Source organism: Schistocerca cancellata, chromosome 7 (assembly GCF_023864275.1).
Source record: "Schistocerca cancellata isolate TAMUIC-IGC-003103 chromosome 7, iqSchCanc2.1, whole genome shotgun sequence".
NCBI classification, from domain to species: domain Eukaryota; kingdom Metazoa; phylum Arthropoda; class Insecta; order Orthoptera; family Acrididae; genus Schistocerca; species Schistocerca cancellata.
Genome location: NC_064632.1, coordinates 552,786,328 through 552,811,643, shown reverse-complemented (window position 1 = coordinate 552,811,643; position 25,316 = coordinate 552,786,328). Strand labels below are relative to the sequence as shown.

At 41.6% G+C, this 25,316-nt stretch overlaps 1 protein-coding gene across 1 annotated transcript in view; it reads right to left on the bottom strand.

Moving 5' to 3' along the window:
* LOC126091935 (exosome complex component RRP41) overlaps positions 1-17,348 on the bottom strand; it is a 42,068-nt gene extending 24,720 nt beyond the window's left edge. Inside the window, exon 1 of the mRNA XM_049907257.1 lies at positions 16,957-17,348. Within this exon, the coding sequence (XP_049763214.1) occupies positions 16,957-17,118 (162 nt within the window). The 5' untranslated portion in view covers positions 17,119-17,348. The remainder of the gene's footprint in view (positions 1-16,956) is intronic.
* Positions 17,349-25,316: the final 7,968 nt, after the last annotated feature.

Here is a 25,316-nt window from a genome sequence, read left to right as displayed (position 1 = left end):
TTGCGAGCAGCCGAGGTGGACACTTTCTCTTTGACCCGAATTTCTTGGATACAGCGTTCTTCCTTATAGACAGGACAGTCGCGGGAGGATGTGGCATGGTCACCCTGACAGTTCACACAACGAGGAGACGGAGGTGGACAGTCACCCTCATGGGCATCCCTGCCACAAGTGACACATTTAGCCGCATTGGAACAAGACTGTCGAGTGTGATTGAAACGCTGACACTGGTAGCAGCGCGTAGGTGTCGGGACATAGGGGCGAACAGAAATAACCTCGTAGCCCGCCTTGATGCACGATGGCAGCTTAACACTATCGAAGGTCAAGAAAAGTGTCCGGGTCGGTACAAGGTTATTGTTGACCTTTTTCATGACCCTATGGACAGCCGTCACGCCCTGCTCAGCGAGGAAAGATTGAATCTCCTCGTCAGTCAATCCGTCGAGGGAGCTACTATAGACTACACCACGAGACGAATTCAAAGTTCGGTGGGCCTCCACCCGGACAGGGAACGTGTACAAGAGTGTGGCCCGAAGCAGTTTTTGTGCCTGAAAGGCATTCTCAGTTTCTAGTAATAAGGTACCGTTACGCAACCTGGTACAAGATTTGACAGATCCAGCTATGGCATCTACACCCTTCTGAATAACGAAAGGGTTGACAGAGGAAAAATCCTTTCCATCCTCAGATCGAGAAACTACGAGGAACTGTGGGACAGGCGGTAGTACTTTTGTCACTGTTGGCTGGTCACGTTTCCGTTTTTGGGTCGAAGTCGAAAGCGATGGAGTAGAATCCATTGCGGAGGAATCCCCCATGATTGCCAGCGTCTCCGATGGCGCGCTCCTTCCTTGTGGGGACCCTCTCAGAGGGCACTCCCGCCTTAGGTGAATGTTTACACCTCAGGTCACACCTCCCGAGAAACAGACGGAGGGACCAATCGGCATGGTCAGAAGGTATCAGCTCAGGCAATCACCCCTCCCCGGGCCTGGCCTTTACCAGGGGGTACGCGCGTGCCTTACATGTCTACCCAGGGCGGGGACTTACGCGTTACCCCGTCACCGGCTACGCGTGCAAACGCGTGGGTCGGCCTTCAGACACGCACAGGGAGGAAGGAAGAAGAGGAAAAAGAAGAGAGAGAGGGAGAAAGAGGACAGACTGTCTCAAACGCCCAGGCGGAGACCAGAGAAGGCAAGGAGAAGAAGGCAATGAGGAAGCAAGGAGAAGAAGGCAATGAGAAGGCAAGGAGAAAAAGGCAATGAGAAGGCAAGGAGAAAAAGGCAATGAGAAGAAGGCAATGTGAAGGCAAGGAGAAGAAGGCAATGTGAAGGCAAGGAGAAGAAGGCAATGAGGAGGCAAGGAGAAGTCAAGGGAAAGAGTAAGGAAGACAGTGAGGTGGAGAAGAGCAAAGAAAGGAACCAACAAAAGGAAGGAAGAAACGAGAAGTGAAAAACCAAAAAGACCACGATTATAGGTCGTGGAACCGTCCGTCTCCGGACGCAGGTGCTAACTACCCCCGTGAGGGGGATGGACTCCTTTTAGTCGCCTCTTACGACAGGCAGGAATACCTCGGGCCTATTCTAATCCCCGGACCCGCAGGGGGAACATAGAGCCTTTGAAGAGCACTGAGTGTGTCTGAGCAGTGGATGCAATTGAAAATCCTGTGTTGCCAGATGTACTCCGTGGCCTGATACAGGGCGAAGAGCTCGGCTGTAAATACTGAGCAGTGTGCCGGATGCTGATACCGAAAAACATTGGTGCCAATGACAAAGGCACACCTGACACCACGATCAGTCCTAGAGCCATCAATATACACAAAGATACTATTGTGGAGATCCCTGAGAAGGTCCATACGAAGGTTGTGAAACTGAAGGCGATAGAACAAGGCTGGAGTAGTGACCTTAGAAAGCGAATGAAGGCCAAGGCAAACAAGGGCCGCCACATGAAGCCAAGGCAGTGAAGGGTTCACACCCACTATGAAAGGTCCAGGTAGTGTGAAGTTAAGCCGATGGAGCAAGTGCCAAAAGCAGACTCCAGGAAGTAACAGTGAAGAGGGGTGCGCCCCACACTGGCAATCAAAGGAGTCATTGCAGGAGGCGGCTTAGGATGGATTGCCACGCATGGCAGACATACAGCATGCATACCTGCTTAGGAAAGAGTCATAGCGGTAGGACAGCAGTAGTTCAGCAGCTTCGGCATAAAGACTCAACAGGACTGGTGTAAAAGGTGCCAGTGGCCAAACAGATGCAACAATGATGGATAGTATGGGGCGATGGTGTAAGAGGGACGGACGTGCAGAAACATAAAGAAAGCACCCATAAACTAGTTTCGAACAGACAAGAGACTAGTACAAATGGAGAAGGGTGGTTCGATCTGCACCCCAGGAAGTACCGAGAAGGACACATAGGACACTGAGGGACCGCGTACAGTGGGCTGGCAGGTATGAGACATGAGAGGACCAAGAGTGTTTCCTACTTAGCATGAGCCCAAGGAATTTCGTAGTTTCAATGAATGGAAAAGCAACAGGCCCAAGATGAAAAGATGATGAGAGAAACCAATTGCTAAACCAGAAATTCATACAAATGGTTCTGTCAGTGGAAAAACGAAAGCCATTGTCAATGCTCCATGAGTAAAGACGATCGAGACATTGCTGAAGACGCCACTCAATGAGACAGGTCTGTGGCAATAGATGCAAAATCATCAACAAAAAGGGAGCCAGAGATGCCTGGCAGAACACAGGGACTCAGGACTAAACCCTGAGGTGTACTGTTTTCCTGGATAAATGTGTCCGACAAGATGGAACCCACACGTACCTTGAAAACTCAGTGTTTTAAAAATTCCTGAAGGAAATGGGGCACGTGGCCATGGAAGCACCTCGTGTAGATGGTACGGAGGCTAACAGTTCTCCAGCAAGTGTCATAGGCCTTCTCCAAATAGAAAAACGCTGCCACAGTCTGGGATTTCTGCAGAAAAACATTCCTGACATGTGTGGGCAAAGTGACGAGATGGTCAGCTGCAGAACGGTGCGCTCCAATGCAGTGGTTAGTAAATTGGGAAACTCTGGTCACCATACTAGCCGGGCATGAATTATATGTTCCATCGCCTTGCAAACACAGCTGGTGAGAGAGTTGGGTCAGTAGCTAGAAAGGAGGTGTGTGTCCTTAGCAGGCTTCACGCCAGAGTCTGGGAAACGTTCCCTGTGCCCAGATGCGGTTGTACGTATTAAGCAGAAAGAGCTTGCCCGCAAGAGAAAGGTGCTGCAACATCTGAATGTGGACAGCGTCTGGCTCTGGGGCAGAGAATTGGATGAACTGAGAACACTATCTAGCCCCTCATAGCAAAGGTGGCATTGTAGCACTCAAAATTCTGAGAAAAGAAGGGTATTGCCTGAGCCTCTTCTGCTAATTTCCAATGGAGGAAGGCAGTGTGATAGTGGGAAGAGCTCAAAATGTCTGCAAAATGGCAGCTCAAGGTGTTGGAGACAGCAATAGGGTCCACAATGACATTGTCTGCTAGTGTAAATACTGGAAAATGGGGAATGGATCTTGGTCCCAGAGAGCCGCCGGAGGCTGCCTCACACAACAGAGGAATGGGTGGAACTGTTAAAAGAACTAGCGAATGAAATCCAGCTAGCTTTTTTGCTATCTCGAAGAATGCGATGACAGTGTGCATACATCTGTTTATAATGAATGAAGATTTCCATTGTAGGATGACATTTAAAAACGGGGATAGAATGTCTCTGTGGACGAATAGCACTGTGGCATGCCTCAGTCCACCAAGGGACTGGAACATGGTGTGGTAAAGAGAAAGTGCGAGGAATGGAACACTCTGCGACGATAAGGATAATGTAGGATATTCCACCTGGTCATCACAACTTGGGAAATATTGTTCTTCGAAGGGCGCCAGGGAGGAGTAATGCTGCCAGTCAGCCTTAGTCATTTGGGTGTGCACACAGGTGGGATAGCAGTCAGCAAACCAATAGCATATGGGAAATGGTCGCTCGAGTAGGTGTCAGAAAGAACGGACCACTTGAGACAATGGGCACGCTGGGTACTGCAGAAGAATAGGTCCAAATGGCAATAGGTGTGTCAGGAGTCTGAAAGGGCTGTGAGTGCTCCTGTGTTAAGGCAGAAGAGGTGAGGTTGATTAAGAAGGTCAGCCAAGAGGGCACCTCTGGCAGGTTCTGGGAGAACCCCAAAGGGGATGATGCGCATTAAAATCACTGAGTAGCAGAAATGGGCGAGGTAGCTGCCCAATAAGCTGGAGGAAGTCTGCCCTGGTGACATCAAATGACAGAGAGTTATAAATGGTACAAAGGGAAAAGGTCGGGTGCAGAAGGAAAAGGCAAACTGCAACACCTTGAAGACCGGTTGTCACGAAGATCACGAAGATGGGTTGACTATGAACGTCATCTCGTATGAGCAGCGCGACTCCCCCACGAGATGGAATGCCGACCTCAGGGGGAAGGTCAAAATGGACCGGGAAGAAATGTGAAAGTTCACAGCGGTCACGAGGACACAATTTTGTTTCCTGAAAGCAGAGTACAAAGGGACACTGCAATTCTAAAAGTAGCAGTAAACTCTTCTTGTGGCATCAAAGGCAGCAAACACTCCACTGGAGAAGTGTGACGATGAGGAAAAAATGAAGGGGTGTCACCTCGGCAGCTGCTGAATGCTAGCCTGCAAAGACTCACTGCTACAGGGCACAGAGGCAAGATTATTCTGCTCCATGAGGTCCATAGAAGTATCGGCTTTCTTTTGCTGTTGTCTGTGAAGGCCAACGCAGAAAAACGGTTGGTGGTGCAGATCAGTGACACGGAGGCCAGCCTGGCAAAGGTATCGCATGGCGATACCATCGAAGAGGACCTTCGAGTCAGCGAAGAAGAAGACCGTCTGACTTTGCTGGACTTCCTCAAGCCTTTCTAGTTAGCAGAGGAAGGCTCAGGTGTTGGTTGGCAGGAGGGCATAGGACGTCTTCACAGGAGTACTCCTTCTGTCCTTTCCGGTCTGCCAGTTGTGTAGCCGGTGACTTTGCCCCCTGAGGTGAGAGTTTGATGGCTTGTTGCACACCTGGACAAGGGTATGGCGATGTTATCTTGACACTGAGCAATTTCACAACCTCAGAGCCAAATTTGAGGTCGCACATCTGCGTGACCATGTCCTTCATGGAGCAAGATGTAGCAAGAACAGAACTGTAAGTGCCAGATTTGCGACTAGCCAGTAACTTGTGACCGACCGGTTAGGGCACTTTTTCCTTTACCCACATGTCCTGGACAGCCCACTCATCTAGATACAAAGGACAATATTGGGAGCAGGCGACATGGCCACCACTGCAGTTAATACAGCGGGGAGAAGGAGGCGGACAATCGCCCTTGTATGCATCCCCACCACAAGTTACACATTTGGCTGGGTGCCGACAAGACGTTGTAGTGTGGTTGAAATGATGACACTGGTAGCAGCTCATCGGGTTTGGAATGTATGGTCAGACTGTGATAATTTCATAGCCAGTTTTGATCTTGGAAGAAAGCACCACTCATAAAAGGTGAGAAAAGGAGTGCATGTGGGCACTAAGGAGGAATCTACCTTTTTATCACCCAATGGACGGCAATGAAATCCTCATCAGAGAGGTATGATTGGATTTTGGCCTCAGTCAGACCATCAAGCAGCTTAGTGTAAATAACACCACAGGAAGAGTTCAGAGTTCTATGGGCCTCGACACAAATAGGTTAGCTGTGGTGAAGCAAGGCGGCAAGCAGCAGTTATGCTTGAGAATCAGTAGTAGTCTCCAAAAGCAAAGTGTCATTCCGTAAATGAGAGCAGGATTTCACAGAGCCAGCAATTGCATCCACACCTATCTGAATAATAAATGGATTTACTGTTGCGAAGCACTGACCGTCTTCAGTACGTTAAACCACAAGGAACCATGGTGCAGCTGAAAGGGTCTTTGAATTGTTAGCCTCATTCCATTTGTGTTTCGTAGACGTTGATTGTGAAGATTGGCTCATCGCAAGAAAATCCCCATGATTGCCAGCGTTTTTGATGGTGCACTCCTTCCAACTAGGAGCCCCCTTCACAAGGGGGCACACCCGCCTTAAATGACTGTTCAAACTTCAGGTCACACCTTCTGAGCAGCTGACAGAGGGATCGATCAGCAATTTGGGAAGGTAGTAGCTCAGGAAATAACCCCTCACTGGAAATTACGTGCTACCCTGTCACCTGCATCAGATGCATGGGCTGGCCTTCTGGGGCACACAGGGAGGAAGAAGAAAAAGAGGAACCGCAAATGTCAAAGTGGAGGACGGATAGGAGAAGGGAAACATAGAAAGGAAAATGGAACAAAAAACTGTCTTGAGACTGTTCTTATGTCAGTGACAGACAATGTGAAACATTCCCAAAAACACACCAGACATGTTCCTTAAGGGAGGGGAAAAAAGAACAGCAAGATGATAGACAATCAGCACAGAAAGAAAAGATGCTGCATGTGCTGGGGTCCCATGGTAGCCAAGCATGAACCAGCCAAAGTGTGGTGAGCCCCCTTGGGGGAGGGAACAAGATGACTTAGTAGTTGAAGATAATGAGCAAATGGTCCACAATGCCAAGCACATAACAAGCCTATTTAATTTCTAAATGTAACTGAGACACTTTCTACAAACAGCCCAAAATAAAAAACATTGCACTATATGTGACAGTCACTACCAAAAGCATTCAACCAATTCAAGGTGACACCAACTTCTAGGGAATACAGGAAAATAACTAACTCTTTTAAAAACAAAAATTCTCATAGCGTTCATAACATTTCAAGCAAATTATTAAAAGTGTGATGTTCAGACACAGCTACTATGCTGTCATATATCGAATGCACCACTTTCATAAGGCTCTTCTTGAGACTAGAAATTGCAGGTCATGCACAGACTGCTACTTCACATTCAAGATGCTGATTGAAAGATGGACATAATTTGATCTTTAAGCACATCAGGCATTTACTGATTTTAAGAAAGCTTTTCACACAGTTGACAGAAGAAAACTTTGGAAAATCCTGGCAGAAACTAACACTCCACAAAACACCATAAAAGCAATTCAGAACATACAGAGACAAAATGTGATTACAGTCAGTGCTGTGCAACAGCTGTTGGTCTGGAAACACCTGGCCAAGGAGTAGGACAAGAATGCTGCCTCTCACTGTCTCTCTCCAACGTAAACAAATAAAATCATCAGTGGATGAAGACAAAATCCCAGTGCAGAATCAAGATAGACAGGTAAACTAACCTAGACACATGACTGTCTGCAGATGAGCATATAATTTTTGCAAAATCTGAGGATGAAAAAAAAAAGAGCAAAAATGTACAACAAGGAGATCTCCCTCATCAAAACCAAAGTTGTGGCCTTCATAGCGAAAGACCACAAGAGAAGTAAAATTTCAATAGATAACACTTTCACTGAGAAAGTATCAACATTCAAATATCTAAAGTCCAACTTCAGCTAAATTCAAGACAGTAATACGCAACACAAAATCACAAACTTAATGTAAGTAACAGGACTAATAAACAGCATACTGAAACCATCTCTTGTTCAGTGGTACACCAGAACAACTATATAACACCCTGCCCAAACCTATCCTCTTGTAAGGCAACAAAGCTTGGACACTCCATAGAGAGGACAAACAAAGACTAAGGAGTGCCGCGATACAGTTCATGAAACAAACGGCTGGCTACATTTGGGATAGAAAAAAATGTGATGAGATCCTTAAGCATCTCAAAGTAAAACCAATTCTCAACAGAGTACAGAACTATAGAACATCTTGGCAAGACCATGATCCTCCAAAATTTCTCAAATACCAACCCAAAGGTAGCAGAGGTGTAGTAAGACGTGCACAGAATGGAATGATACCATACCAAATCACTATATCTAATACTGGCTGGGGGTCGCAAGGGGGGGGGGGGGGGGGGGAGATGGAGGAAGAATTCCTCGAGATATGTTTCCAGGCAGACAGATAAATGCTTCCTGCTTCAGAAAGTTACTAAAACAGATGTTAATAACAACTGACTCATTTCACTATCAATTTTCTTCTCAAAAGTTTTGGGAAAGACAAATATATTTAAGAATGGGTATGCATATAAGCAAACATAAGATTCCAAGACATTCACAATTTGGATTCCAGAAGGGCCTCCCACTGAATATGCCAACCGCCATTTCTCTTACCTTGCGTTAAAATATCTGAATGATAAGATTTCACCTAACTAGATTCTTTTGTGAGCTGTCTATGGTATTGAACCTTCTTTACGAGATGCTTCAAATTTATGACTTTTATGGTGCAATGAGAAAGTGGGTTCACTTCCATGGACTCTGCAGAAATTTATCCAATTGGGGGAGGGGCAAAGACTCTAAAATTGACATCAGTGTGCCCCTGAAAGCAGGGTGTTCACGTGATTACCTTGCAGTGCCTGGTACACACCTTCCTGGATCTGCTGATTAAGGAAGGCCGATAGCAGGAAATAAAAGCTGTCTGTGCAAAATCCAAGTTGTCTGTCTGTCAGTTGCCTGATGTGCTGTCTTCATCGCCAGGATGTCCACAACAAGTTAAAGTAGGTGTGCCGCAATGCCACTGTCCACAGGTGTGTGTGTGTGTGTGTGTGTGTGTACAGCGATAAAAATACAGCCATGCACACTTAAAAACTGAATTATGGCTGTTAGTTTTGTTCACCTGCTTGCCAATCATAACCCCACACCACACAACTACTCATCCTAAATGAAATATCTTTGTAAAAATATTTTCAGATATTGGGTCCTTAGTGTTCCTTCCCGTCAATATTCCTGAGGAGATAAGATAACCTACAATCTTCCATGGAGCACAGCAGTGATCACTATTATTCGCGAAAGTTTGTTCAGTATCTGAATGTGGCATTAGCGTAGAATGATCACAAGACTGATGCAGGCAACATTCTTCTGTAAGAGTACTTTTCTTTGGTGATGCAGCAGAGCAGCACCCAGCATTAAAAACAGTGCTTCTGTAGATATTGGCTTTGCTGTATGTGCATGTGAATGGTGGTGATGGCAAATTTTTAATAACTGGAGCAATTGGGTAATCAGTCATGATGGACACACAGCAAGCCGTGAATTTACAGACCATTATAGGGCAATTATGCTCAGAAATTTGGCAATTGAAAAAGCGGAAGATAGGAGCAACATGAGTTGCATAAGTAACAGCCCTCCGAGTGTAACCAGTACAAGTGCAATGGACTCAACAGTAGTTATCATCATCTTGTTCATCCATACAGCTGCAGTTTTTCACAGACCCATTGTACCTACAAGTGAACTGTTAGTGACAATGAGTGCTTAAAAACCATTACAGGCAATATTAAACAATGGAAAATCCAGGAAGGAATAATGACATCATCATGAGAGGGATATAGACTGCTACTCACCATATAGTGGATGTGCTAAGTAGTAGACAGGCATAACAAAAAACTGCTAAACAAGTGAGCTGTCACCCAACAGGCCTTCTTCTAAGGTACGTACACACACTGTGTGTGTGTGTGTGTGTGTGTGTGTGTGTGTGTGTGTGTTTTTCCCTTCCTACTATAGAAGAAGGCCCTTTGGCAGGAAGCTCACGTGTTTAGCAGTCTTTTTGTTGTCCCTGTCTGCTGCTCTCCACTATATGCTGAGTAGCAATCTATCCTTTTCATAATTGTGACATTATTCCATCCTGAATTTTCCATTGCTTTGTTGCACAGCCTCTCAACATATTTGAATTTGTTTCATAAATTCACTGTAAAATATTTTGTTTCACAGCAACTCGACATATTTGTTGTTGTTTCAGGATATCACAGAACAACAGTGCTTTGTTTCTATATATAGCAGCAGCTGCAGCAGATGAAGAAGGAGTGAGTTCCATCAGTGAGTTGTTGTGATCCCAGCTGTGCAAACAGCATGGGTTCGCATAGTTGTTTAAATAGGGCTGATGTGTTTTGCTATATTTATGGGACATTTATTGTGCTTTATCAATGCAGAAATACCACAGCCTTCACGAAAGACACATACCATGCTTCTTTTGGCATCAAGCTTAATGACCAGGATAGAAAAATTCACTTTGCATTTAGCGTGTCGCAAATTTAGAATGGCAAGAAGAGAAGCATGCACTTCGCCATACTCAAGGTGTGAAGGAAACCCTTGAATCACAGTAATGACTGTTGTTTTTGTAAAGAGGTTGTAGCTCAAGGAACAAGGAGAGAATAGTGTATCCCAATCTACACTCCTGGAAATTGAAATAAGAACACCGTGAATTCATTGTCCCAGGAAGGGGAAACTTTATTGACACATTCCTGGGGTCAGATACATCACATGATCACACTGACAGAACCACAGGCAACAGAGCATGCACAATGTCGGCACTAGTACAGTGTATATCCACCTTTCGCAGCAATGCAGGCTGCTATTCTCCCATGGAGACGATCGTAGAGATGCTGGATGTAGTCCTGTGGAACGGCTTGCCATGCCATTTCCACCTGGCGCCTCAGTTGGACCAGCGTTCGTGCTGGACGTGCAGACCGCGTGAGACGACGCTTCATCCAGTCCCAAACATGCTCAATGGGGGACAGGTCCGGAGATCTTGCTGGCCAGGGTAGTTGACTTACACCTTCTAGAGCACGTTGGGTGGCACGGGATACATGCGGACGTGCATTGTCCTGTTGGAACATCAAGTTCCCTTGCCGGTCTAGGAATGGTAGAACGATGGGTTCGATGACGGTTTGGATGTACCGTGCACTATTCGGTGTCCCCTCAATGATCACCAGTGGTGTACGGCCAGTGTAGGAGATCGCTCCCCACACCATGATGCCGGGTGTTGGTCCTGTGTGCCTCGGTCGTATGCAGTCCTGATTGTGGCACTCACCTGCACGGCGCCAAACACGCATACGACCATCATTGGCACCAAGGCAGAAGCGACTCTCATCGCTGAAGACGACACGTCTCCATTCGTCCCTCCATTCACGCCTGTCGCGACACCACTGGAGGCGGGCTGCACGATGTTGGGGCGTGAGCGGAAGACGGCCTAACGGTGTGCGGCACCTTAGCCCAGCTTCATGGAGACGGTTGCGAATGGTCCTCGCCGATACCCCAGGAGCAACAGTGTCCCTAATTTGCTGGGAAGTGGCGGTGCGGTCCCCTACGGCACTGCGTAGGATCCTACGGTCTTGGCGTGCATCCGTGTGTCGCTGCGGTCCGGTCCCAGGTCGACGGGCACGTGCACCTTCCGCCGACCACTGGCGACAACATCGATGTACTGTGGAGACCTCACGCCCCACGTGTTGAGCAATTCGGCGGTACGTCCACCCGACCTCCCGCATGCCCACTATACGCTCTCGCTCAAAGTCCGTCAACTGCACATACGGTTCACGTCCACGCTGTCGCGGCATGCTACCAGTGTTAAAGACTGCGATGGAGCTCCGTATGCCACGGCAAACTGGCTGACACTGACGGCGGCGGTGCACAAATGCTGCGCAGCTAGCGCCATTCGACGGCCAACACCGCGGTTCCTGGTGTGTCCGCTGTGCCGTGCGTATGATCATTGCTTGTACAGCCCTCTCGCAGTGCCCGGAGCAAGTATGGTGGGTCTGACACACCGGTGTCAATGTGTTCTTTTTTCCATTTCCAGGAGTGTATATGAGATCTATGCCTCATGACCCTACTCTAACCATACCCTAACTGCCAGTACCACATCAATCAACGAGCACTCAATTGGACAGTGATAAAGATGCTGTATCACATTCAGATAGTGATGACTTTGAGCACAGTGTTAGTGCCACTTCACCAGAGTATTTACACAGCGATAACTTAATGACGTGATTCATGAACTCAACTTATCAGAAATAAGTGCAGAGTTTTACGTTCACGACTCAATCCAAAAATTTACTTGTATCTGTAACTACTTTTACATGGTACAGAAAGGGGAAACAGGACATTGCATCTTTCTTCTCTGAACATGAGACCACAGTTTAGTGCAGCGATACATAAGGACTGATAGAGCGGCTTGGTGTGAACTACCAGGCCTCTCAGGGAAGACTTTTTATTCACTCCTTACTGTGTGTTACTCCACAACAGATCTCCTTGGGTGTATTTTTATGTCCAGTCCATTCACAGATAAAATGTATTAAAGTGTCACATGTTTGCTGCAGTGCATTAATTATAAAGACCATCAGTGGCTTCCGTGTGGTTGATGATAGGCCTGTTACTGGGCTTACAAATGGGCTACACCAAACACCCTCGTTTATTATGTGAATGGAAGTGTCATGCAAGGAGGGAGCACTGGCAATGGAGAGAATGGCCACTCCAAAGACCTCTGTCTGCTGGCTCCATAAATGTCAAACATGAGCTTATGGAACGTTCCAAAATATTACTCCCTCCATCGCACATTTGTGTCTGCAATGGCTAAGAATGGTAATGCCTTTAAACATATCTGCACGACATTTATAGCTGTAAGTTATGAAATACTTGCAGCTGGAGTGTTTATTAGACCCCAGAGAAGAATGTTAGGTATAATCCACAATTTGATAATACTATGACCCAAGTTGAGAAACAAGTGTGGGCAAGTTGCCCTAATGTTACTGAAAATCATCATGGTTACTACATGTGTCCACAGTACAAAGAAATAGTTCAAGGACTGCTAGAAAACTTGAAAGTTCAACATGACTTTTAAACTGCATTTTCTACATTCACACATACACCATTTCTGTCTCAGAGTCTACAACAAAGAACATAGTGAACACTTTCACCATGAATTGAAGGACATTGGAAAAAGAAAATATGGAGGTTGGAGCAGTTAATATGATGGTCAATTATTGCTGATCTATGAAAAGACACACATCAGCCCTACAGAAGGTTATGGTAAAATAGTTCAATGAAAATAATTTCTTCCTTGAGCAATTGAAACATGAATCCATCTGTTATTGGTTTATTTTCCCTCTGTTCCTTGTAAATTATTGCGAGTTCCAACCAATTTGTAAGAAATAATGTGATCAGCAACACATGTATAATTAAAATGTACATCAAAGCATGAAAACATTTTCCTCATTTCTAAGAAAATGTGATGTGATGCGAGAACTGAAAGCATATTCATGTTCCGCATGCTGAATTATGACGAAATGCTATTCAAAACCAAAAACATTGTTTAAAAGATTTTAAAATGCAGAGCTGTGTTATCAGAGTAGTTATTCGAATTTAATTAAAACTGTTAATTCAAAACTGTAAAAAAATTACACTTTAAACTATTTAAATTAAAGCTAAAGTTCATTTAATTTCATAAATTATATTTGTTAAGATGTTTGACAAACTTGGAGAAATATATATTACTTTTTATTGTTCCAGCAAATTCATGACAAGCTTCTTTTGAATAAAAAAATATATTAACATTTTTTATTAGTGTAACGAAACAACTACTTAGTTCATTTCTCCACTTTGCTGACAACATTAAAAATTCTTTCAGTCTGTTCACACAAAGGCTAGTGCAGAAGTACAGTATATGACTGTGCAAACTTCTTTTGATGAATCCCAACACCCAGCTTATTTTCAGTAGCTGCAACTTCAACAAACCTGCATTCAATTTCACCTGTCAGTTTAAGAGCACAATTTCCTTGCTCCCCTCCTCATTTGTGGTGTTTTTGCCATTCAAACTTTGTTGTCAAAGCTGGGAACAATATAGGGTTGTAACATTATGCACTGAAATTTTTTGTCTTTTTAAACTGCCATTCCAATGAAATTCTGATTCACATTATCGCAAATCTTCTCCAATTTCCAGGGCCAGAGAGGCCGAATCTACAGATTGGACAGTAGCAGTATAGCCCCTCCATTATCACTGAATTACAGCCACAAGGGTACATTACAAACCACTAACTGATGCCATCATGTTGGATATCAAGCACAGGAGCTGATCCATTTAGATGATGGGTGCTACTAATTAGAATCTACATGTTATTCAAATACAAAGCCCAGACCAAAACGCATGTCTTCAACAAACATTACAGTTCTTGGCACATTAAATATGAATGTCTGATCACTTTCAGGAGTATGACATTCACAAATTATCCTCCAGAGGGTCTATGAACACCACATGGAATATCTATGTTTAACTTAATTGTAACTAGTTGATATACTGACATTATGAAAACAAACAGTAATAGATATGATCAAACAGCTAACAGATGTGTTAAGTTAATTCAAAAACTGAAATACTGCAATTATAAGAAATCCAATTCACAGACAAAAAAATTAGCAGTTTTATACAACTGACAAACAGGAATGAAATCATAAGAACTATGTCACATCTAGGTAGCGTCTTCATAATAAATCAATGCTACACTCACAAGGGGCTCTTACAGAGTAGCACCCACAGATTTTTTTTCCCATGCTTATAGAATTTGAAAATCAGTACCCAGACATATGTTTTTGAAAACAGTACAATGCAATAGTGAGGGGGAAAAAAAAAACACTTTTGATGATCCGAAGATTTCTAAGTACTGTTTTTCTTCTTTTTTTCCTAGGACACACACACACACACACACACACACACACACACACACACACACACACACACACACACACAGAGAGAGAGAGAGAGAGAGAGAGAGAGAGAGAGAGAGAGAGAGAACATTTCTCCTTTGCTGGTTTGAATCTCCCTAGTAGAAACCTCTTTTTCTTTTTTCTGTGAAATGCACTTTTTTCGGTGAACTGCACCATACTGCCATACAAAGCTGATTTCCAGGAACCGACTTCAAGTTCTATAAGCATGAAGAAAATTGAATGGGGCAGTCCACAAGGCATTCTTGTCACTACTACAATTTTCCTCCCCTTCAGAAATATGGTCACCTCTCATAGCCCAGCTTAATTAACACACATGCACCAGAATGACAAGAACAACTCCAAAAACTAGAACAGTTTTGTGAACAGCCAGAGAAAAATGTTATGGTTGGGAAACAAGAATCAACAACTATGGAGGTTTGCTCTTACTCCCTGTAGTATGCAAATTCTTCTTATGGTGAACTGCAGGTCTGGATTCAGAATTAGGGGAATATCAAACAGTCTTTAGGTGTAACAGGAAAATTCACAATAAGCCACAAACATAAAAAACACTATTATAAAAAAGGACTAAAAGAACATGCTGTACACTACATTACCCAATTTTTAAAACTTATTCATATGTTCCCCAGATTTATCAGGGAGAACCTTCAGAGATATAAAACAAGCCAAGCACACATCAAGAAAACGAACAGCAAGTCATGGAAACTTGAGGTCAATACTGCACAACAGAAAAAGTTGATGATACTAGTAACTGTTATTTGTGCTTTACATTTAACCAAGTAAGTTGAATACTAAGTTGCTATTTCAAAAAATAGCTGTTGCTTTCTCCATTACATTTAATAGCTACTGCTTATCACTAAGGACAGCTTAATATTTACTTACCAAAACTGGTGTTTTTTCAATAGTCACCTACATCAATAAGCACAGCATCTTTCTTACAGTATATTACTACTTGCCGTGTAACTTTACAACAAACACTGCTACTTACCATGCAAATAACAGAACTTTTCAATCCTTGAGTCTAGCCATTCGTGTAGTTAGTAGAAAGAGTGGCTAATGGTAAGTTAGTAATTTTCTTTTAGATGCCTTTGTGTCTGTGTCCTCGTGTGCATATATTCATAGGACTCTGTATGGCTTATTTTTATCTTTTATTAACATGACAGAGCCCACATCAATATAAAATAGACCAAGGACAAATAAACTACTGGTTCTGATACATAACTACACTCTGAACCCTCAACCAAAAGGCAAAATTTACATGAAAATTATTTTTGTATCTTCTACTGCGGTTTTGCAACCACAGTTCAGTTGAAAATTATTTTTACTGGGAAAAATCACCAATAACTGGGAATAAGTACACAATTCCCTGTTATAAACACATCTGTAAGCTGTGTCAATATCTGCTTTACACAATATTCCAACTGCTCGTTTCTTCCAAATAAACATTTGCCTTAGAAGATATTTTTGTAAAAATAGAGAGAGTCAACACAGGGTCCTGGAGTCAACCTCAGGTGTCCACAGCACATTAAGTGGTGGTGTACACACACGAAAAAGAACAGTGCACAACTATTTTTATAGTATCAGTTATATTTTGCAAGTTGCGTACGATCAAATGAACATTGTACAATCGGGGTTGTGACTGTGCCTTTGTTATGACACTGACTTTGCACTCACGACAATAGTGTTTGCTTTGTCCAACCATCATGGCACAGGTTTTCCTAAATAATTTTAGGCAGATGTAATAACACTTCCTTCAGCAAGGCCACAGTCCTACCCTTGCATGTATATTTGAACTGTTTATTTTCATTTTACTGTGATGACAAATCGTATATCATTGTGAGACGATACCTGGATGAGCGCACAATTAAATAAAAAAATAAACCACCACACAGCACAATGGGTAGTTTAACCCCATGTTTGTTCCATAATAACAAACAGATTCGTGGAATTACACACTGTGTCTGATTTAGCATATGACCATTACTGCTCACTTCTGGGGTTTGCAGGTTATTGCTTGTTAGAAAACAAATAAAACGAGGCTTTGTGAAATTAAGACTCGTTAACTGTAGATCACAAATACGACATATCACATACGAGTACCATGTTTCTTGTATACTCCTATAACACAATAATAGCCTACAATTTAAATGACAACTGGATACATAGACAAGTTGTCATTGATGCCCTCATCGACGATAGCAAATATTTGTAGATCTTGGTTTGATTTATATTTTGAAACCCGAGTGTAAGTAAAGTAAGATATAAATTTAACAATAGTTTTCAAGTGACAACTTCAATTTACAGCAAACATTGTGAGCATGGAAAATTTCGTGTGCAACTGACAATTATTTACTGAGTGCAAGAACGAGTCAGGAAACATGTCATATATATTCTTATTTACCTCATGTGGACCATAGACCGCTGCCAGCACTTTTGTGTTGCCCTGTTCCAAATATGCACTACCATCAGGCTGACTGAAAACACCTAGCTTGCATTTAATAACTCTTAGTTCATTCGGCTTGCGGCCGTCTAAACGGTATCCTTCTTCCGACAGCAAATTCATTGTTTCTTACAATGAATATTTTTACGACTTAAAACAAAACTCTCACGAATATAGATTCAACATGTAACACATCACTGTATAACAACACATATTATGCACGACGACTGTTTTGTTTGTGGCGGATAAACTGTACCACGTGCTGTTACTTCGTCTGCACGACAGATGACTAGCGTTGAACGTATAAACAAGCTTACGCGCAAAGTTGACACTTTGGCGCGGTGGCTGATGGGAGCGACCATACAGGCATTTCCTATTAATCCATAGACCCTGACGACTGACGTATAGTTACGGCTCAAGCCTGAAAGGAAGCCGGCGTTGCCCCAGCGTTGGTGGGACATGCGAATTTCAATGATATTTACAAGGCGTGCAACACTAAGGCGGCCGATTTTTTAAAATTTGTGCTAGCAAAAGCATTCTTAGTGCCATGGAGGGCAGGAACTAGGGTAAACACAGCAGTAAACTTTTTATCGACATAATGTAGATCATGAAGTAACGGAATGCTCTCATAATACAAATATACATATTTATTTTATCTTGGATTAAAGCTCATACAGGTATTTCATACAATGGAACGGTAACTATACGTGGCAAAAAATAACGTGATAGAAATAACTGGTTACTGCAATAACTGCTCATCTGGTACTAGCAGCTATGTCAGTAACTGCCGCTGGTAACTGCCAAGTGCCAGCCAACAGTGCCTCGCGCTATCTGTTTACCGAAGCTCGTACTAAGCTTCGCGTCGTCTGAGAGGGATAGACCAACTGGAAGGTGTTCTATACGCAATGGAAATAACTGTGGGACTGCGCGCCATATGTTCATAGAACTGTGTACTACTCTTTCGTGTGCTCTCTCTCTCTCTCTCTCTCTCTCTCTCTCTCTAGTCACTACTTTCAGCACAACCACAAACAAAGGTGGCGTCAGAACAGTAAAGGTATTTCACTTATACGATCGTTTCCTTGAGCCACCGCGCTGTTTGACAACTTAGTTTGGAAGGGTAGTACCAACAGTGACCATAAGGATTCACACTTGCCGGAAGGTCACCGTCACGTTTCCGAGCGTCGAAAGTCAGAGGAATTCCTGAGCATTCACACCACACGGCACTTCAACGTTGAAAGGACATCGAGACGTTACAGCTGTTCACAAAATACTCACTAGATACTCTATTAGTTGTTCATTGCCGAAATTTAGTTTATGCTGGAATTGTGTTAACAATAAATTTCGTGTGAGAGGGCGGCAAAGTGCATCATGTGAAATATAATATACCTCTCTGGTGCTGTTGTAAGCTCTGAGTTTTATGTGTGTAATATAATGTTCCTTGGTTGTTGTGTTCGATGTGTTTTACCTGGAAGTGCAAATGTAGTTACTGGCACTAAATGTCTTTTACTCATTATTACTTATTCAACTTCGTCGACTCATAGGTTACGGGCCTAGCGATGCATTTGGAATAAATGTATCCATAATATAGTAGTGAGAAAGTACTGGAAAAGTTCCAAGTAGTGCACTTGCGTATAGTACGAGTTACTCTTACAAGACGAACGCAACTCTTTTGCATTATTCTTCGGTATTATTCTTTACGTTAAGAAAGATCAAAGCGCGGCACAAATTCCGCAGATATGGGTCACGAAAACTATGCAATGTGAAAATTTGCAGTAGAAGAGTATTTTCTTTTGGACGACCTATGGGATGTGGTGGATGGGACAATGAAATCCACGGATCATAATTATTCAAGTAAGGATAGGAAAGCAAAATCAAAGTTGATATTACTGGTTGACTCAATTATGTTCACGTTGAAAAAGTTGCGACAGCGAAAGAAGTCTGGGACAAATTGCGAAGCGTATTTGAGGATGGATTGCGAATCCATACATGGGAGTTATTATTTTCTTACGTTTATTGATGATTATTCATGAAATACTCATTTTTATTTTCTTAGTTCCAAAGACCAAATGAGTGACTCTTTTGAGGAATATCGTAATTTGCTCGAAAGGTGGATGGGAAAGAAGATTGTGATCATCAGGTCTGATAATGGGAGAGAATATATTAAACAGAAATTGAATACACTTCTGGCAAAAATGGGAATCAGGCATCAAACTACTATAAGTACAGCCCATCTCAACATGGAGTTTCTGAGGGGGCTAATAGGACCGTTGTCGAAAAAGCATGGACCATGACAACTGATGCTGGATTATCAGCAGAGTTTTGAGCAGAGGCGGTATCAGTCGCTGTGTATCTGAACAATAAATCACCTACAAAAGCATTAAGGAATAAAACCCCCTATGAAATCTGGGTAGGAAGGAAACCTGACCTAAGCAATACAAGAGTTTTGGGTGTGACACAATGGCGCACATTCCAAAAGAGCTGAGAGGAAAATGGGACAAAAAAGCTAAAAAGTATATTTTTCTAGGCTATCGTGAGAATTCAAAGGGCTGCCGATTAATGATTCCATTGACTAAAAGAATAGTTACAAGCAGAGATGTAGTATTCTTTGAAAATAGAAAGGACTCTGAAAGGGCCAAGACTACTCAGTTAACAGCACCTAGTCCAAAGAGTGAAACCTTATGTGAAGAAAGAGAAATTGAAGAACAGGAAGGTGACAGTCAAAGGCAAATGAAGACTATTTATGATGACAATGAGTTTTAGGATGAACAAAATGAAGAAAACAATGAAAGGTGTTCTTGCGTACCAAAACTGAAAGAATATCTGGGTTTCAAGATGTATGCAGCCCAGTCTTTTAATGATGAGCCAGCAACAGCAGAAGCAGCAATTCTCAAGAATGGAAAGAAGCTACGAAGAGGGAATTGGAATCTTTATCTCAGAACGAAACCTTTGAACAAGTAAATACGCCAGCAGATAAGAAACCATTACAGGCAAGATGGGTATTCACTTGCTAGAGCCCTGAAAATTCATCACCGAGATATAAAGCCGACTTGTAATAAAAGGATATTCGCAAGTCAAGTATGCCTCATTGAGATATCTTTTAGCCTTGTCAGCAAGACGAAATTTAACAATTCATCACATGGATGTAGAAACAGCATATTTAAATAAGAAATTTGAGGAGGAGATATATGTCATTCCACCTGAAGAAGTCATGAAAACCAGATGGGAAAGGGGAAAAATTTGGCATTTACGACATTGTATTTAAGGCCTTAAGGGGGGTTGTAACAGAAAATGTAAACATTTATTTAAAAAATCATTACAGCCATATTTACTAATATAGAAATCTAAAATTTTGCATGTGTAAAGCAAAAGAGCTGTGTTTTAATAGAAAAATGTAATAAAATATGCAGGATTAACATTTTGCCAGAAATTTGAATTTTTAATTTTTTATTGTCTTTTTTATAAATAGCGATAACACAAATTTTAATCACACAAGTAATCAAAAATTTTATTGCAGTATCCTGGGAAGGTTATAAGACCACTGAACAACAGTTATTAAATTATGGTTGAAATTGTATCGTTAACAGAGTTTTTAATTTTGGACATCCAAAATCAACTTTTTTCTACATAGAATCATCTAAAAATCATGAGGTAATTGCAGGCTCTCATATTTTTTTAGTTCCAGGGAGACAGCAACAAGTTGCGAACTGTTCCCGAAAATTTCATAGCATTAGTGCATATACTTTTTGAGGAAATGCTTCTAATAATGTAATGAAAATATAAAACAGGGAAAATGAGGTTCAAAGATTTTCTTCTCATACTTCTAGATGTAATAAGTTTATCTCAATTTTAAAATCTTCCATACTGATACTCCCCAACCTCCAGGTTTCTCTTCTCTCCTCTTCAATTCTGCCTGGCCTGTATTTGCAGGTAAGACGCTGATCTGTTAGCTTTCTCGACCCTGCTTTCACAATGATGTAAAATGCTTTTGCTGTAAGCACATCAGGACCTATACCAACTCTCTTCAGCATTTCAATTCTGCTATCATTTCAAATATTGTAACATAAAACTGCATCATAAACACCTATTTTGAGTACAAGTACACAGAATGTCCTTTTTGAATATGTAATCCAATTTAAATTATTGAGGCTTTCATTTGCACTTTGTGACTTTCTGTGCAGACACTTCCTCAATAAATCAGGGTTTGCAGGAAACCTTAATGTGGGCTTAACTGCATTCATAACAGGTTCTGGTAATGAGTGTTTATGTGAATACGTCTCATTTCTGTTGTTGAGCTTACACCAGCCGTCTTTCAGACACAAGCTGTGCATTGGTGTTTGGTCAGTGGATAGTTTGTGGAAAAAAATTACCCACATAGCACGCCTCATTGCCTCTAAATTATGTGTATTTTTCCTGATAGCTCTGCCTTAAAATAACTGAAGAGAATCAATTTCTTTCAGAGTAAGCCTGCCTTTTCCTCCTAGTGGTTTTCCATCCTCAAGTACTTCACCTTTCTTCCCTTTCAGCAAGCGACAAAGCTGACCACCAAGCCTCTTTTGGATGTAGCCAACACATTACAACTTTTCTTTTGTTGTATTGTACAGATTTTTATCCGTTACAGCCTTAAACGAAGAGGAGTCTCCATCACCAAGATATTTAGCATATCTAACACCATACTGATCATCAGATCTGGAGAACTTCCTCACAACTGCAGCAGCCTCCATGCCCCCACTTGATCCATTATAAATTTTAGAGCATGCTACAGCATGTTTTTCTTTCCCCAGTTTCTCACTGTCTTCATTGTTGGACATTTTCTGTGTTGCACACTGGTGGCAGTATTTAGACATAATTTCTACATTTAAAACTTTATCTGAATCAATACCAGTAACAGATGCAACTCCATACAGAGATGTGTGACCCCTTTTCATCCACGTCCCATCTAAATACAACAAAGGTCAGTAACATTTGTAGGAGATTCACTATCATGAATATCTACCCCAGGATCTAATTCTTTTTCGTTTATTTCCAACAATTCCTCCATTGATTTCTTCATAGAAACTTCGGCAGTATTGCACACAGCATCAGACTTTCTTAATTTATTTTGTCAAACCCTGCACAAGGTGGAGGCATGTTCAGAAAACCACACAATAAATTACATGTACAAGGCACCTCAGAGGATATCTAACCTTAGATTGCTTTCATAGGTACCAGTGTCAATTTTTTTTTTTGGAGGAGGAAAATGAAAATCGATAGCCACACGAACTACAAATTAATTAAAAATCACAAGCTATTCCTACTCTTCTTTCTTCAAAAACAATCATGCATTCCGTTTTTTTACAGCTTTATAGCCTGGCAGAGAATCTCTAAATCAATAAGTCTGAATCCAGTGGAATGCATATCAACATCATTCACATGCCTGTACAATTTTCCTGTCCCAAGTTTCGATGCCGAAGCTGAGATCTTATGTTCTTCATTTGGAGCTGCTATCTCTTTTTTGTTGTTGAACCGGTTTCCATGCACTCCTTGTTTCCTAAACACAGTTTTACCACCACACATTCTGCATAGATCTTGACTTCCACCTAAAGGTTTGCGAATTCAACCTTCCATCTACTAATAAGTGTTAATATTGTCAAAACGTAAATAAACCACATGCAAGAAAGTTTTCAGGGAAAGATACATGTCAACCAAAGATATAGCTATCAGCCAAAGATATCGAAAGAAAATAACCTTCACACTAACAAAAATTCCGCTGAAGCAAGCAGTTTCCCAAAGACTGGAGAAGGTGGGAGTGGCTGCCTGTGCAGAGTCAATCAGTTTAACAATTTAAAGACATTTCTAAACATTCTCCACGATAAAATTTGCACACTGCGTACATCAAGAAAATAATATTTTTGAAAAATTGATTTTTTGGATCAAAATCCATTACATCCCCCCTTAAACAGAGTGGACATTGCTGGAATCTACATAAAACTCTAATAAATATGAATATGAAGCAATCTATGGCAGATCCCAGTAAATACTATAAAAGAGGAAGAGAAGGCAATGGGTGGATGACTTCTTCATCCTGACTGCAGACAAAAGCCAAATGAGAATTATTCAGAAACAGCTGCAAACCAAGTTTAAGGTGCATGATTTAGGAGAAGTTAAACGTTATTTAGGTATTCAGATCACTAAGGATGAAGAGAGACAAGAATTGCGCTTAAATCAGTCATCATATACAGAAGAAATGTTAAATAAATTTGGCATGAGAGATTGTAAACCCATAACTACTCCAATGGAAGTAGGATTGAAGTTAAATATAAATGAGACTTATGTGGAATGTGATAAGAATGTTGCATATTTAGAAACAGCAGGAAGTTTGTGATATTTGTCTTAAACGTCACAACCTGACATTGCATTTGCCACCAACGCAGTGAGCAGATATTGCAGACACGCAAAGGAAAAGCACTGGAAAACTGTGAAAAGGATATTCCGATATCTAAGAGGAACTTCAAACCACGAATTAAGATACCATAGAGGAGGTAATGCAAAACTAGAACGTTACAGCGATGTGGACTGGGGGATTGAATTGGGAGATAGCCACTCTACTACTGGTTGCTGCTTTAAATTGATGGGGCCCTTATTTCATAGTCCTGTCAAAAGCAAAATACTGTTGCATCGAGTATCGTAGAGGCCGAGTATATGGCGTTATCTTAGATTACTCAGAAAACATTGTAGCTAAGAAAATTAGCATGTGAAATAAAACCCAGTTTAATCCTGGAACCTATAACGATCTTCTGTAACAACAAAGGAGCCATTAACCATGGCTAAAAATGGTGTCACTAGTGCTAGGACAAAACATATTGATATAAGGCACCATTTTATTTGGGACCACATAGAGCAACAGAAAATCGCTGTGGACTACCTGTGCACAGAAAGCATATTGGCTGACCTTCTGACAAAACCCTCGAACAAAAATAAGATTAAAACGATTGTGGGACAATTTGGTTTATCTTGTGAAGGCAAACCACAAAATATATGTTCAAAGGGCGGGGGGTTGCTGGAATTGTGTGAACAATATATTTCGTGTGAGACGGCGGCAAAGTGCATCATGTAAAATATAATAGACCCCTCTGGTGTAACTGTACACTCTGAGTCTTATGTAATATAATGTTCCTTGGTTGTTGTGTTCGATGTATTTTACCTGGAACTGCAAATATAGTTACTGACACTAAATGTCTTTTACTCACTATTACTTATTCAGTTGTGTTGGCTCTAATAGTTTAAAGCAGTTTACAATTATTGCTATTGCACTTCATGATGAGGAATACAGAGCAAAAACGGTCTCGATTAGAAAAATGCTAAAAAATCGAGACTATAAAGGAGAGTTCCACAATATTTACAAGGAGCTAGAAGAAGAGAAGTCGTCATTCTATAAATATTTTTTACCCTTTAAGCAAGATGCAAATGACAACTACAAAGAGAAATTCAAGATTTAGGCGTCCAACATCACTTCGACAGAAGCTGATGGTTTGCCTACAGTATGTCTAGATGGGCCGTTTAGTGTACTTGAACTAGGTTTACAATTCTGCTATTACTATATCTTCGTCGTTTACCAGCCATGGCTGGACAGACTGCGTCACAAATACAATGTTTATCAACTAACATTTATCCAACACCATATACAGAATTTATATTACAAATAAAAGAAAATATTTATGCAGTGCACAAAAACACATAGAACATAGTGGGAATGAAATATAACTAAACAGGAAAGTAAAACTTCATAGCAGCAAATGAAAATACCATAAAGGAAAATGTTTACAAGTCCATGTAGATCACACACACACAAAGTTTCACTTTGGCAAAATATGTACTTTAAGTAAAACATAAAATTAAATGTGTAGTTAACATATAAAGAAGATTAAATGTAGGCAAAATTATATATAAAACATAACAATATTTATTATTTTGTCCATTCACTAGAACTGCTGGTGTTTGTCGTTAATGTATTGTTTTAAACTTCTACGTGCCTCATCAGCTTTACTCCTGGTTTTCTTTTTCACTATGCCACCGAAAAAAATCGTGAGTAAAAGCACACTGAACAAGATACGTATTGTTTATTTTGCGTTGTATTCCTTCAGTGTATAAAATGGAATACTTTAACTTAGTGTTGTCTTCCAGTACATATTAAGACCTTTTCGCAATAACAATCACTGGGAAATATTTTCGTATTCATTCACACTGAGTACTTAATGTTGGCAAGTAGGCGACACTATGACCTGTCGAAACAGTCTTCTGGAGAAACCTTAACGTGACGTGTCGATGACGTGCCGTTGAAGCTG